The sequence below is a fragment of the Typopeltis vanoorti genome, chromosome 7 (genome assembly GCF_054136105.1).
Source record: "Typopeltis vanoorti isolate ZY-2024b chromosome 7, IOZ_Tvanoo_1.0, whole genome shotgun sequence".
Lineage (NCBI taxonomy): Eukaryota > Metazoa > Arthropoda > Arachnida > Uropygi > Thelyphonidae > Typopeltis > Typopeltis vanoorti.
The window spans coordinates 64,045,980-64,061,563 of NC_143555.1; the positions used below are offsets into that span (position 1 = coordinate 64,045,980).

At 34.8% G+C, this 15,584-nt stretch overlaps 1 protein-coding gene across 2 annotated transcripts in view; it reads left to right on the forward strand.

Annotated features, from left to right (window-relative positions):
- Positions 1 to 15,584, forward strand: part of Nup98-96 (nuclear pore complex protein Nup98-96) — a 610,292-nt gene that overhangs the window by 460,923 nt on the left and 133,785 nt on the right. For both annotated transcript variants that reach the window (XM_090395312.1, XM_090395313.1), the window contains one exon: positions 728 to 840. In XM_090395312.1, the coding sequence (XP_090251438.1) occupies positions 728 to 840 (113 nt within the window). The remainder of the gene's footprint in view (positions 1 to 727; positions 841 to 15,584) is intronic.

Below are 15,584 nucleotides of genomic sequence, written 5' to 3' on the forward strand. Positions count from 1 at the left end.
AAACCAGTAGCCAATCAAATGTTTTATAAAAGATTATAAAAGATTTCATTCTTATTATATTTTGATAGTTAAAAAATGTTTTCCTTATGTAAGATAAATTAACAAAGTTGATTGTGTGCAAATATGTCATGTTTATATCATGAAATATTTGTTTAAAAATGATAGCCTTTAGAAGTTGATCGGAATTTGTACAGAAGCTATATTAATAAAAGTTTTTGTGTGAAATACAGCTCTTTTTTTAAAAAAAAAAAAAAAATTTTTAGCTCGACGATGCGAGCCCTTTGTTAAAATTTCCATAGCTCACCACTGCTCACTACCCATACATGGTTCTAATGTATTATAGGTTAACCACCCCTGGTGTATGGGCTCAACATAAAAAAAAAAAAAAAAATTAGAATAATGTCTCCTTAGTGCAGTTGGTAGCAGTGTTGCCCTTAGGTTTTGAGAGTACTTTAGATTAAAGGGTGAGTTGGCTATCTTGTTGAGATAACATGGTTTTCCCCCAGAAACTTAACATCTCTTACAAAACAAACAGGCCACAGAATCTGCACATTCACAAATGTTACCGATAGAATTAGCTGCTGTATTTCCAAATTAGATTTATAAGAAGGCTGTAATAGGCTTTGGGATAGATGCAGTGCACTCTATTTAGAATATGACTTCCTTTTGTGCTATATTTAATATGAAATTTTTTTACACTTTTTTTTTTGTTATTTCTCCCTTCCAGAAGATTCTCATAGCTATGCATATCAAACAGCAAGAAAGGAGGCCTTATCTAAATGGTTAGTTAATACAACTAGTGAAAGAATTTTGAAGGAAATTAATAATGATCGATTTCAGGTAAGTGAATTGTCCTGTTTTATTGTTTAATTCAGTATATCATCATAGGTTAATAACATTGTTATTGCTTGAAGAGTAAGATTTTATTGATTAATAATATTCTCTTTGATATTCAATACATACTTTGGCAATTTTGAAAATCTCTTACTCTCAAAATAAATCATTAAGCTCTTCACCGATTTGATGAATGAGACCATGATATTTGCGTGCATCTCTACCAATTTTCTCAACAATCTCTACAAGTGTGCTGCAAGACTGTTGTATCACATACCCTCTCTCTCCTCTTGTACATAAATGATCTTCTCTCACTAATCTCAAACTGTATGTGTAATTTTCCTGATGATGGAATGGTTATTTCCTCCCAGTCATTTGACAAATCTTGCAGTGCTTCAACACCCCATGTTTTCACTTTCTTTGAAACTATTCTGTTGCACATTGATTGCTATATCACCCTTCACTAGGTTGATGACAGATATCACCTTTGGTGGTGTCAAAACATAGCCATTTCCTTTTGCTACCTAGAAAAGATGATTACTTCACATCCTCTTATCTTTATAATACCTAGTTTATTAAACAATACTAGATCTCTTTTTCTGGGCTGACATTTACTTACACAGGATCAAAAAAACTGGGTATTCGTTTCCACGCAAAATTATTTTGTGTGGAAACCTATCCAGCTGCTAACCCCATAAAAATCAATTCCAAAACCACCTTAAAATAATGCTCTCACATTTGAACTGGTGAGGAAAAGAAGCTCCCAGAAAAGCTTTGCAAAAAAAAAAAAAAAAAAAAAAAAAAAAAAAAAAAAAAAAAAAAAGTACATTCACTGATGATTGAACTTTAGCTCACTTGGATCATTATCTCAGAAATAGCCTGTTTTTGTTCTTTACTATACCTTTTCTATCAGAACTGGCATCCATCATTTATTTCCTCATGTCTGCCAAGCATACCAGAATATAAGCAACAGCTGTCAAACATCTATTTACTTCAACTGCCAACTGATTGAACCTGATTCTCCCACTCCTCATTCATTCCTACTAATATATGAAAATATGACTTCAGCTATTGAATTAGAGCTCAATATCTGCACAGGTCTAGTACAAGGCTGCACATACTGGTCTAGTTCTGACCCTTCCCATAATGCATGAATTTATACACACACAGAGAGCAAATGTGCTGTGCCATGCATTATAGGATATTACAACAACTTCATGGAAAGCTAACAGCTTCTGCATAAGAGTAGCCTAATTCTAAAGATATTTCATATCCAAGCATTTGTTTGCTTACACCTAGTTAAAAAAGGATGAAAATAAGAAAACTATTTCTTATCACATATAATTTTTATTCCCAGTGTGGGAAAAAAAACTTGCTGCAACCATGACATTATGTGGTTTCACTTGGAATCCTTGTAGTTAGATTAGCCTGGACTCAGAATGTGCCAACTCACACTTGGTTGAGAATGGCCATTCAAAATAAGGATGGTGTTTGAGAGTGATATCACTGTCTTTGAACTTTTTGAATCAGTGACATACTTTGCGAAGATTCTTCATAATGTCAGTCTTCCAACTCATAAAGAAACTTTTGAATTAGTTGTCCATGCATTTTAAACAAAGTAATAATAATTAATATATCAAAAACAGTGAGCTTCGTAAATCATTTTGCTTGCACAAAAAAATATTTTTAATTCAGTCTAGTCTGTACAGAACAGATATAATGACATAAACAAAATTATTATTACATGACACCTCCAGGAAGTCCAAAGACTCATCAAGCGAGGGCACCTGCTTTATGGCTCTCTGTCTCCACCACTCAAACCACCAACTATAGCGAACCGCATCATCTATACCAACACTATCTTTTGCCCACCACTACCACTAGTGTTTTCACAGACAATCGCAAACATCCATGCCCACAACACCAATTGCTTTAACCACTCGGCCAACCAGGCTGGTATACATTAAATTATAAACATACATTATTAAGATATAAATTTTTAAATGTTTGAGTCACCTTTCTGTCACACGTATGATTCCATTTAATTATTTAATCACATATGTTACACAGGGTCGAAGGGACAAAGCTAGATAACTTGGAGACTTCCTCATATCATTTAAGCTAATGTCTAATTCTTACTGTCATGTGGTGAGCTCCATTAATACATATCTGATGAATATTGCATCTATGGATGTGAGACGTGGGCAACAACTAAACAGCAGGAAGACAAGTTGTGTGGGGCCCAAAGAGTCTTGGAGAGAAGAATGCTCCACATAACCAAAAGGAATAGAATAAGAAATACTGGAATTTGAGAGGTTAGTGGAGTAGGAGATATTGTAAAGTATATGTAAATTGAGATTGGTTGGCCATTTTAGTAGACTACCAAATGAAAGGTGGACAAAATTAAGCACTGAGTGGATACCAAGGGAAGGAAAAATTGCCGACGACCAATGGAGGGATGATAAGATAGTGGATGTAATTTGTGTTACTGAAATCATCATCAAATTCCTGGCATGTACCCTCAAGGGGTGTACAGAATATGATAGTACTGCATGAAAAACTTACACCATTACTAACTTCCTATCTACAATTTTCCTCCAAATTAATCTGCTACCTGTCAAGACTTCAATATTATCAGATCTAAGGCACTTTTTACTGTATCAATCCACCTATATCTTGGTCTTCCTCTGGGTCGCTTTCCTGCCAACCTGGCAAAGGAAACTTGTTTTGCTAATCTTTCCTCTCCCATTCTGTTTAAGTGACCATATCACCTGAGATTAGCTCTGCTAATACATCCTGGATGCTAACAATATTAAGTTCTTTCCTAATATCCTCATATTTAATATGACATTGCCACTGATTCCGCCTGTTCACCCCCCTCTAATCTTTCTCAGGACTCCCATATCTGCAGTCTATACTTTTGATCAACTGTTTTATTTCTAACCCAGCTCTCAGATCCATAGGTTAAAATTGGTTTGAACACTGTCTTGTATATAGCTAATTTAGTGTTTTGACTAATTTCTCTCTTATTCCATATAAATTTATTCATTTGACTTCCTACCATACCAGCTTTGTTGATTCTGTTGTCTATTTCCATATTTAATTTACCATCTTCACTAAAAATCGTGAATAAGTAGCTGAAATGTTTTAGTTGTTCTATAGGTTCTCCATTCAAAATGCAGTTGATATTTTTTCAATGCTTCTGCCTATTTTCATTGTCTTTGTCTAAGGGTCAAAGCTGTATAACTGAGAGGAGACCATCACATCACCTTTAAAGGAATGTGGAGAACTGACCAGGGCTTTGACCTAATGTCCAATCCTCACCTTCTCATGGTACACCTGATTAGGTATCTACCTGGATAGTAAACAAATGTGGATGGGCTGGCAATTTGGGATTTAGCCGACCATATTGTATTCTAATTGGCTTAAACCAAAATATAAAAATGATGGTACAACATGACAGAATTATTGAAATCAAGAAGACTAAAACTGGTTAGATCCTTTTAAATTATAAAATATTAGATGTTACATTCATTCAATATAACAATATAATCAGGGAAAAGAAGTAGTAGCAGTAGTATTAAACACTAATCATAAAAAACTTCTTGGTTGGCAGGCAGTTTCAAATATCTAGGCAAATTTCAAAATGGGCAATTAGACAATGAAACTGATTTCTGCCTATAGTCTTACAGAAGTTCTTTTAATGAAAATGTAATTAGAGAAAGCAGCTTACAAAGAAAATGGAAAAAACTGCTCCTTTTTGGAGATCCAAAAAACTGGATAGGAAATGAATCCCAGACACACAGAAATCTTTTGGGAAAATTTGGAGGAAAGGACAGAGTTAATAATAGTAGCAAATGCCTGCTGGATATTTCTGTTTGGGACATGGACTAGTCATACTAACCCATGTTTCCACATAAAGATGTCCAGAAATTCACATGGAGAGAAAACACAAGAAAAAAAGAAAGAAGAAAAGTCTTATGACTCCTGCCATCGATAGTGATATCTTTAGGTTTGGGTTCACTGTAGAATATGAACTGTAAGCTCAACTATATAAATATTATTCAAGAAAAGATGAAAGACTATCAAAACAAGAACCAAACCTTAGGGCTTGTTGTCAAAAGGAAGAAAACATTTTTCATATATGGGGCAGTGATGATGCAACATTTATAGTTTTCATGCATGATGCTAAAGAAGCATTCCTGTGACTGAAGATTTATTGAAAGTTTTTAGGAAGTAAATTGGCAGATGCTCTTGAGAATACAGAAAAAAATGTTATAGAGCTAAGGTATTTTAAAAATACACAAAATTTGTGGGAAGTCTATGGTAAGAATCTAGAAAACAAATATTACAAAGGTGAGGCAAAATATTCTGGAGGTTATTGAAAATGCCTTGATATGTGGGAAAGAGTACTAGCAGCAGAAGGAATCAGATGATCAAGATGACATAAAAGTTGATGATAAAATTATTCAGGAGGTCTGGATTAATCATGTTGAAAGACTATTAAATATTAGCAGTTAAAGACCTATGGTTGGAAATATTCAATAAGACTGCAGTAAGAAATACATATCAATCCTTGAAGTAGAAAAGGCCATTGGAAACATGAAATGTTAAAATGTGAAGAGTAGATATTTGATCAGAAATGCTCAAATATGGAAGTATGAGTTTTATAGTGGATATATTGCTTAAATCAGAAGGTCAAATTCTAGTTAGAGTATTTCTGTCACAATCCCTGTATAAAGCAAAATAAAACTGTCGGTAGAATTACAGAACAGTTTCCCTTACTGTATCTTCCAGATAAGATTTATAAAAGCATATTTAACCCAGCTCTGCTGAGGTGGGAAAATGTAACAAAAATGGTAAGGTGGGGTCCCACAGACCCACCCAAATAATGTAGTCTATTATAGAAATCCATATCTTGTTAATATTAGTGGATTCTTCCTCACAGTCTTGTTCTGTATCAGACTCATGGTTACTGACTAATTCTAAATCCATTTCACTATCATCATCTCTGCTAAATGGCTCCTCACCTGTCAAAGTTTTATCTATAAGTTGATGTAACCTCTGTTATTCCTGCTTGTAACTCATCTGGTAAAAAAAAAATATATTATTCTCAAAATACCCTCTAAATATTTACGAAAACGTAGTTGTTTATAGTTGGTATGTAAAAATATAGAAGACACAGCAGTAACAATAATATTTTAGTAGAATATACATGAAAGCAACTTACATTTTGGAAGTAAATATAGTCACACTTTTGGTAAGGTGTTGCTTGCGCGCAACAGCCTGTCGTCTATGGTGTCGAGTAGTGGGTTACGGGAGGGGAGACTATGCTGACTCATGACTTGCTGCCATGCGTTGTTAAAAAGTTATAGTCAATTTAAAATCTTTGGGGTCTGTGACACCCCACTTTACTAATGCTGGGTTAAAGAAGCCTTGTGCTTATGTTGTCTATTATAGTCTAGTATATGGGTTATACAAAGGAAGAAATGGAGGAATTTTTCAAAGCATTAAAGTAGGCAGCTGATGCAAAGAAAAAAGAAAAGTTGGTCCTTTTGGTGGTTAAAACAGCAGAGTATGAAATGATTACTGGACATATAGAAATGTTTGGAGAAAAGAGCAAAGCTAATAATAATGGAAAATACCTGCTGTATTTCTGTTCAGGACATGGACTAGCTATTTCTAGCACCATGTTCTAACATTAAACTGTGCACAAATTCACATAGAGAGAGAAACTGCAAGAAATCAGAAACTCTCATTGATTGTGTTATTGTTAATAATGATATCTTCTCACTGGTTCAGGACACAATAATATACAGAAGATTTGAAATCAGAAGTGATCATCATTTAGTTTTGAGTAGATAAAATCGAAAAGAAAAGTGTGTAAGAAAGTTTTAAAAAGAATAAAAGTTGAACAGCTTTCAGAGATGAATTGCACACTCAAAACCCAAATGTTATTGAAGTAACAAATTAAAGAGTTTTTAAACAAGAACTAAACTTTGGAGATTGTTGGCAGATTTTGAATAATGCATTCATTGCTTGCCAGAGAGGCCTGTAGTGAGGTTTCCTACAAGGGTAGAAAAATCAGAACTGCATGGTAGGTCCAGTAAGTTACAGAGACAGTCAAAGCAGAGGAGAATGAGTATCAAAAGTTCCTGGCTAATAAGTCAGCTTGTGCTCTGAGTCACAAACTCCTTTGTGACTTATGGGCAACCCTGCAATTTTAATCTTTAAAGGTACCTGTGGTTTGTCTATAAATAATAAATTACACGATAACCACAGTAGTTTACTTTAATGAAATGAAAGTACAGATATTTCGTACTGAAAATAACAGTACATCATCAGTGTGTAGACGCAAGCAAATCAAAGGAACAGGAATACAAAGTACATACAGCAATTGATGGTTTTCCAATTAAAAACTGTTGCTGCATGCTAGAAATTAATATTAATAAATAATATTATTAAAAACTATTTTTGGTGGTTACATGAGATAAGAATCTCCCAAACTTTTGAGGAAGAGAGAATCATTCCAATTCAGATTTGGCCGATATAAAAGAGCTTCACAACTTTCTTTGAAAAGGCGTTCATATTTAAACCTGCATCTATGGAGAAGATGAGCTTTATCCCACTGGATATTATGTTTAGTGTCAATATTGTGTTGTGCCAGACCAGACTTTTGAGGCTTCATGTATTCGATATAATATTGATGTTCAGTAATTCTTTGATGGATTTGATTACAGTTGTAACCATTAAATTCCATTAATGTTTTGATAAGTTCTTGTCGTAAGCTTGAGGAAGAGGAACACACCCTATTTGCTCTATTAATTAAAGACTTGATAACACCAACTTTTTGAGAGGTTTGATGAATGTATCTTTCAGTAAAGATAGGTTTTCGATAAACACTAGTTGATAAATTACCAGAGGCTGTGCGTGTAAGGCAGATGTTCAAGAATAGTAAACTACCAGCTTTTTCTTTTTCCATGTTGAACTGAATTGATCTGTTGTAGGAAAGTTGTGAGGAGAAAGAAGTTCATTTTCAGAATGAGGCCAAATAGCAAAGACACTATCAACATAACGAAAACAATGAGAGGGTTGGGGAGGAATGGATGAGAACTTTATGTACTTTGTATTCTGGTTCCTTTGATTTGCTTGTTTCTACACACTGATGATGTACTGTAATTTTCGGTATGAAATATCAGTATTTTCATTAAAGTTAATTACCGCGTGTAATTTATTGTTCGTAGTCATGCCACTGGTACCTTTAAAGATTACACAACAAAAGCCTATTAACAATTAATTACACATAATAGATGTTTTTGATAACCTCACAACTGTTAAATATAATTGATAAACCAGAATACAAATTATTAATTCTTTACTGTATGTGTGTTGTAACATTGCTAGTTGTTACTATCATGTTCTGTGTTATCATGATTGCTATATCCTGGGTCTGTGGCAGTTAAATTTTTGATGAAAGCAGACCATACTTGATGCATAATTTGATTTTATATTTTTATTGATGATTTTTTATTGCATTGTATAGGAATCCTAAGCATTTGTGAAGCTTCCTTAAATTTTCTTGTGAAACAGTTATAACCAGTATATGACATTTTGTTTGTTTCCGAAGTATTCGATGGCCATTAGTGGTTGTGTGGACTGCCAGGCCTGATTTATGCTCTCTTCTATTTTTCAATGTATTTTATGTGTTCAGACATGCGGATCTCTCTCGACCTCCCTGTCTGGCCTACATAACAAATGCCACAAGAGCAATAACTCTCATAGACACCTGGTTTTTTTCATTGAGCGATATAGAATTTTAGATGGATGTAGGAATCTTGATATTTTTTGTAAAGGTACAAAAAAGACACTTTTATGTTGTACCCATGGAACAATGCAGTCACTTTGTGACATTTTTGAAATCTCTTTTAAGTAAGGGAGTTGCAAGAGATGTATTAAGAATTTTTCTAATCATCTTTGGTTCATAACCATTAAGTGTAAGGTTCTGTTTCAGGTGGTGCAGTTCTTCATTCCTTTTAATTGATGTGCTTGATATGTTGTATGCCCTTTCTCATTAAGTTTTAATTATGCCTCTCTTTTGCAATGGTTGGTGGTGTGAAGCAGCATTTAAAAATTTTCCCATTGTGGTAGGTTTTCTGTATATGGAGGAGGATAACTTTTTTTCTTCTTCGGTTACTTCGACAAGGGAAGGTAATTTTTTTTGTGCTGTTCTACTAGCCATCAAGTACTCTGGCAACAAACAAAAATGTCATATATTGATAACTGTTTCACTAGAGAATTTAAGGAAGCCTCAGAAATGCTTAAGATCCCTACACAATGCAGTAAAAATCAAGGCTTAATTTTACATCAAGTATGGTCTGCTTTCATGAAAAATTTAGCTGTTAGTGGACCTAATATATAGCATGCGTGATACCACAGAATGTGATAGCAACAACTAGCTATGTTCCAACATGCATACAGTAATGAATTGATCATTTGTATTTTGGTTTATCAAATATATTTAGCAGTTGTGAAGTTATCAAAAACATCTAATATGTGCAATTAATTGTTAATAGGCATTTGTTGTGTAAAACTTTTATGTACCACTATCCCTGATAATGTAAGTCTTATGACACATGAAACTTATCGGATTTTAGTTGCTTCTTTTTAATAAACTCCTTATTTATATTATAATTTGGTGTCAGTATCAAAATCTTCTCGCAAAAGTGCTTTATCAACAGACACCTACATGGAACTTCTTTAGTAGAATGTTCTTTTGAACTATCAGCCCAAATTGGTCTCCTTTTCCATTTCCTTGTTTTGATATATCTCCACATCACTCTACCTTATATTGCCTTCCATTCAAGATTATCTTCATGTTAGTTTTTGAAGACTATATTTGTTTCCATTTTCTGATCATTACCCGAATACAACATCTTGTAGGTGTTTAGGTAATTCTCACATTTTTTTTTTCTTTCTTCACTAACAGCAGTTGAGGTTGCACTTGACTATTTTTCTGCCATTTTCTCATTTAATTTGATGTTTCTGGTGATAATTCTGCTGATTGTCAAGTTTGAGTTTATTCCATAGCTGACTTTTTGCTATGTGCACTGGTTTTGGGACAAAAACAGTAGAGGCCTTGTTTAACTAGGTTACTTCCCACCCATCATAATTTTTTTAGTGTGATTGGTATCTTTTAGTTTAAGCCAGTACGGAATACGATTTAAACTCAAAATTGCCAGTTTATCATTGACTATCCTGGTAGATACCTATTAATGGGGTGCATTATAAGAAGCTGAGCATTGAACATAATCCACAGTTATTTCTCCACATTCCACACAATGCTGCATAAACGACTCCTCCTGACTGTCTACCTTAAGCATCTTATCATCATCATCATTATCAAATTCCTGCCGTGTACCCATAAGGGGTGTACAGGATATGATAGTACTACATGAAAAAATTATATCATTACTAACTTCCTATCTACAATTTTCCTCCAAATCAGTCTGTTACTTGTCAAGACTCCAACATTATCAGATCTTATATTTCTATCATCTAAGGCACTTTGTACTGTATCAATCCACCTATATCTTGGTCTTCCTCTGGGTCGTTTTGCTGCCAACCTGGGAGAGAACACTTGTTTTGTTAATCTTTCCTCGCCCATTCTGTTTAGGTGACCATACCACCTGAGATTAGCTCTGCTAACGCATTCCTGGATGCTGACAACATCAAGTTCTTTCCTAATATCCTCATTTTTAATATGATATTGCCATTGATGCCATCTGTTCACGCCTATAATCTTTCTCAGGACTCTCATATCTGCGGTCTCTAGTCTTTGGTCAAGTGTTTTACTTCTGATCCAGCTCTCAGATCCATAAGTTAAAACTGGTTTGAACACTGTCTTGTATACAGCTAATTTAGTGTTCCAACTAATTTCTCTCTTATTCAATATGAATTTATTCATTTGACTTCCCACCATACCAGCTTTGTTGATTTTGTTGTCTATTTCTATATTTAATTTACCATCTTCAGTAAAAATCTAGCCTAAGTAGCTGAAATGTTGTACTTGTTCCACAGGTTCTCCATTCACAACACAGTTGACATTTTCAATGATTCTGCCTATTTTCATTGTCTTTGTCTTTTTATTGCTGACCTTCATACCATATCTATTACAACAACTATTCAATTTAGTCAGAGAATCTTGCAGACTTGTAGCAGATTTATTTAGAAGTATAACATCATCTGCATAAAGCAAAGAGCTGACATTAACATCTCCAATTTTGATATCATGTTTACTACCACTTTCCTTCATAATGTGATCCATATAGATAATGAATAACAGAGCGGATAACGTACATCCTTGTCTCACACCAGATTTAACATTAAACCATTTTCCTGTACTTCCTTCAATTCTAACTGCTGACATAGAACTCAAATAAAGACTAAGTATTGCTTGATATAATGCCCCATTGACACCATATAACTGCAGCGTATTGAATAGCACCTCTCTCTTGGCACCTTATCATATGCCTTTTCCAAATTGACAAAAACTTAAATACAGATCTTTGTTATATTCCCATGCTTTCTCGACTATTTGTCGTAAAGTGAAGATCTGATCCTGACAGCCTCTGTTTGACCTGAATCCAGCTTATCTTCCACAATTCTTCTCAACCGTTTCTCAAGTATACTTGCATAGATCTTGCCAGGAACACTTAGGGAAATACCTCTGTAATTCTCACATTCAGTTTTAATTCCCTTTTTATATATGGGTGCTATGAGAGCTCTACTCCAATCATCGGAAATTTGTCCCTCTGTCCAGGCTTTCTGAACTATGCAGTGCAGCCACTGTAAGACTCTTATACCACCATACTTCAGCATTTCTGGTCGAATATCATCTACTCCTGCTGCCTTTCCACATTTCAAGCCTTTGATGGCTTTTTCTACTTCAAGTATGGATATGTATTTCTGACTGCATGCTTGTTCAGTGTTTTTTACCACTGTGCTGTCATCACTGCATGTTTCATTTAGCAGTTTTTCAAAGTAATTACTCCATACTTCAAGGATATCTTTTTCTCCAGTTTTCATGTCATCTTTATCATCTCTAACTCCTTTTACAGCACTCTTTCCTCCATTCTTAAGCTTCTTCGACAACCTCCAGAATATTTTGCCACCTTGATATTTATTTTCTATATTCTTGCCAAAGTCCTCCCATGACTTTTGTTTAGCTAGTTTTAACAGTGTTTAGCATTCTTGCATTTGTCTCTATATTCTCTGAGAGCACAAGCTGATTTATTTGACAGGAACTTTTATATGCTTTCTTCTTTTCCTTCACTGCCTCTTTAACTTCCTGTGTCCACCAGTGAGTTCTGATTTTTTTTATCCTTGCAGACAACCTCACCACATGCCTCTCTGGCAGAATCAATCAATATTTTCTTCAGAGTTTGCCACCGAATCTCCAAGGTTTGATTCCTGTTCTCAAACTCTTTCATTTTTTCTTCAATAATCTTTGTGTATTTTAGTCTACAGTTCACATCTGAGAGCTGCTCAACTTTTATTCGCTTTAAAACTTTCTTACATGTTATTCTTTTCAATATGAAATTCAATTTTATCCTGCTCAAGACTAAATAATGATCACTTCCAATTTCAAATCCTCTGTACACTCTGGTGTCCTGCACCATGGAGAAAACATCACTATCAACAATAACTTAGTCAATGAGACTTTTCTTATTTCTATCCTCTTCTCTCCATGTGAATTTGTGCACATTTTTATGTTGGAACATGGTGTTAGTGATAACCAGTCCATGTCCTGAGCAGAAATCCAACAGATATTTGCCATTATTATTAGCTTTACTCTTTTCTCCAAATTTTCCGAAAATATTTTTGTATGTCTCACAATCATTTCCTACTCTGCTATTTAGATCCCCAACAAGGACCAACTTTTCCTTTTTCATTGTGGCAATTGCTTTTTCTAAATCCTCAAAAAATTCCTCCACTTGTACCTTAGTAGAACCTTCTGTGGGACCATATGCACAAATAAATCTCATTGTCCCGTTCCCCATTCTCATATTTGCCCACATTACTCTACTTGAGACTGACTGCCATTCAAGAAGATTAGCCTCGTATTTTGTGTTGAATACTATGGCTACTCCTTCTTTTCCTTGATTGTCATTGCCTGAATATAACATTTTGTATTTATTGCTCAGAAAGATCTCTCCAGTTTTGGTCTTTTTGTTTCAGTCACCCCTATTATGTCGATCTGGTACTTATCTAATTCCTCAGCTAGCTCCATTTCTTTGCCATTCATTTTGTATTTATTGCTCAGAAAGATCTCTCCAGTTTTGGTCTTTTTTGTTTCAGTCACCCCTATTATGTCGATCTGGTACTTATCTAATTCCTCAGCTAGCTCCATTTCTTTGCCATTCAGGCTTCTTATGTTGTTAGTACCGATCTTTAACTCTGGTGATGTTGAATTGAGGTTTGTTTTCAGATTTGTTCCAGTAGCTGACTTATCGCTGTTTGCCCTGGTTCCCTGGCAAAAACAAGGGGGGACTTGTTTAACCGGGCGACGCCCCAGCCGGCATGAAATTTTGTCATGTTGTACCATTATTTTTTATTTTGGTTTAACCAATAAGAATACAATTTGGTCGGCTAAATCCCAAATTGCCAACCCATCCTCGTTCGTTCAATATCCACGTAGATACCCAACAGGGTGCACCACGAGAAGGTGAGGATTGGACATTAGGTCAGAAGCCCTAGTCGGTTCTTTGCATTCCTTTAAAGGCTATGTGGAGGTCTCCTCTCAGTTATACAGCTTTGACCCTTAAGCACTCCTTTAAGCATCTTAAGATAGCAAATTAAATATGAAAATCGACAGTAGAATAGTCATTGCTGATATGGTGGGAAGCCAGCTGAATACATTTATATAGAATACGAGGGAAATTTTTGCCAAGACGCTGAACTAGCAGCATACAAAACAGTGTTCATACGAATTTTAATTTGTGGACCTCGGAATTGGGTTAGAAATAAACCATTTGATCAGAGATTAGATTAGATGCCACAGAAACAAAAGTTTAGAAAAAGTTGGATAAGTGAATATATGGCATCTGTGCTATTATCGTTCATGTGAGAAATGGAGGTATCAAAAAAGGAACTTGACATTTAGCATTCAATAATGCTTAAGCAAACGTAATATGTGGGATGTATGGGCACTTAAACATCTAAACAGTTTTTGATGCCAAGATGACAGTATTAAAGTGCTGACAAGTGACAGACTAATTTGGAGGAAAGTTATTGATAGGAGATTAATAATATAACTACTAACTAAAGAAAGAGCCAAAAGGCTGCATTTCTCATCATCATCATCATCAAATTCCTGATATATACCTCAGAGTTGTACAGGATATGATAGTACTAAAATGAAAAATTTACATCATTACTAACTTCCTATCTACAATTTTACTCCAAATCAGTCTGTCAAATGTCAAGACTCCAATTTTATCAGGTCTTATATTTCTGTCTTCTAAGGCACTTTTTACTTTATCGACCTATATCTTGGTCTTCCTCTAGGACTTTTTCCTGCCACCCTGGCAGAGAACACCTGTTTTGCTAATCTTTCCTCTCATATTCTGCTTAAGTGACCATACTACCTGAGATTAGCTCTGCTAATGCATTCTTGGATGCTGACAATATCAAGTTCTTGTTTGACACCAGATTTAACATTAATCCATCTTCTTGTACTTCCTTCAATTCTAATAGAGACTAAGTATTGCTTGATATAATGTCCCATTAACACCATTTAACTGTAGCGTTTAGAATAGCTTCTCTCTTGGCACCTTGTCATATGCCTTTTCTAGATCTACATAACTTGAATACAGATCTTTGTTATATTCCCATGATTTCTCAACTATCTGTCGTAAAGTGAATATCTGATCCTAATAGCCTCTATTTGGCCTGAATCCAGCTTGTTCTTCACCAAGCTTCTCTTCCACAATTCTTCTCAACCGTTTCTCAAGTATACTTGCATATACCTTACCAGGAACGCTCAGTAATGAAATGCCTCTGTAATTCTCACATTCAGTTTTATTTCCCTTTTTATATGTGGGTACTACAAGAGCTCTACTTTAATCATCTGGAATTCGTTCCTCTGTCCAGGCCTTCTGAACTATGCAGTGCAGCCAATGTAACACTTTTATACCTCCATACAAATATCTTAAGGATTTGAGAATTCTCACATTTAGTTTTATTTCTCTTTTTATATGTGGGTACTACAAGAGCTCTACTTTAATCATCTGTAATTCGTCCCTCTGTCCAGGCCTTCTGAACTATGCAGTGCAGCCAATGTAACACTTTTATACCTCCATACAAATATCTTAAGGATTTGAGAATTGGATCATGGAACGTACTCTCTCTTTACCAATCTGGAGCTTTAAAAATGCTGCTGGAGCAATTGGATAAATACAGGATACTTGTTACGGCTATACAAGAAATGAGATGGACAGGAGAAATCATGTAATGATTTCTATATATTAAAAATTCATGTAATAAATTTTCCAATTTATGGAAAAGAAAAATCAAGATATTTTTTATAGCTGCCAAAAAAAAGATCACGTTTGGAACAGGTTTCATTGTAAACAAGAGGATAAAACATCTTATCATGGACTTCAAAAGCAAACTCACCTCGCATGTGAGGTTACGAATTAAATGGCAGTTTTTAACTACAGTTTTATCTGTGTACATGCTCAAACTGAAGA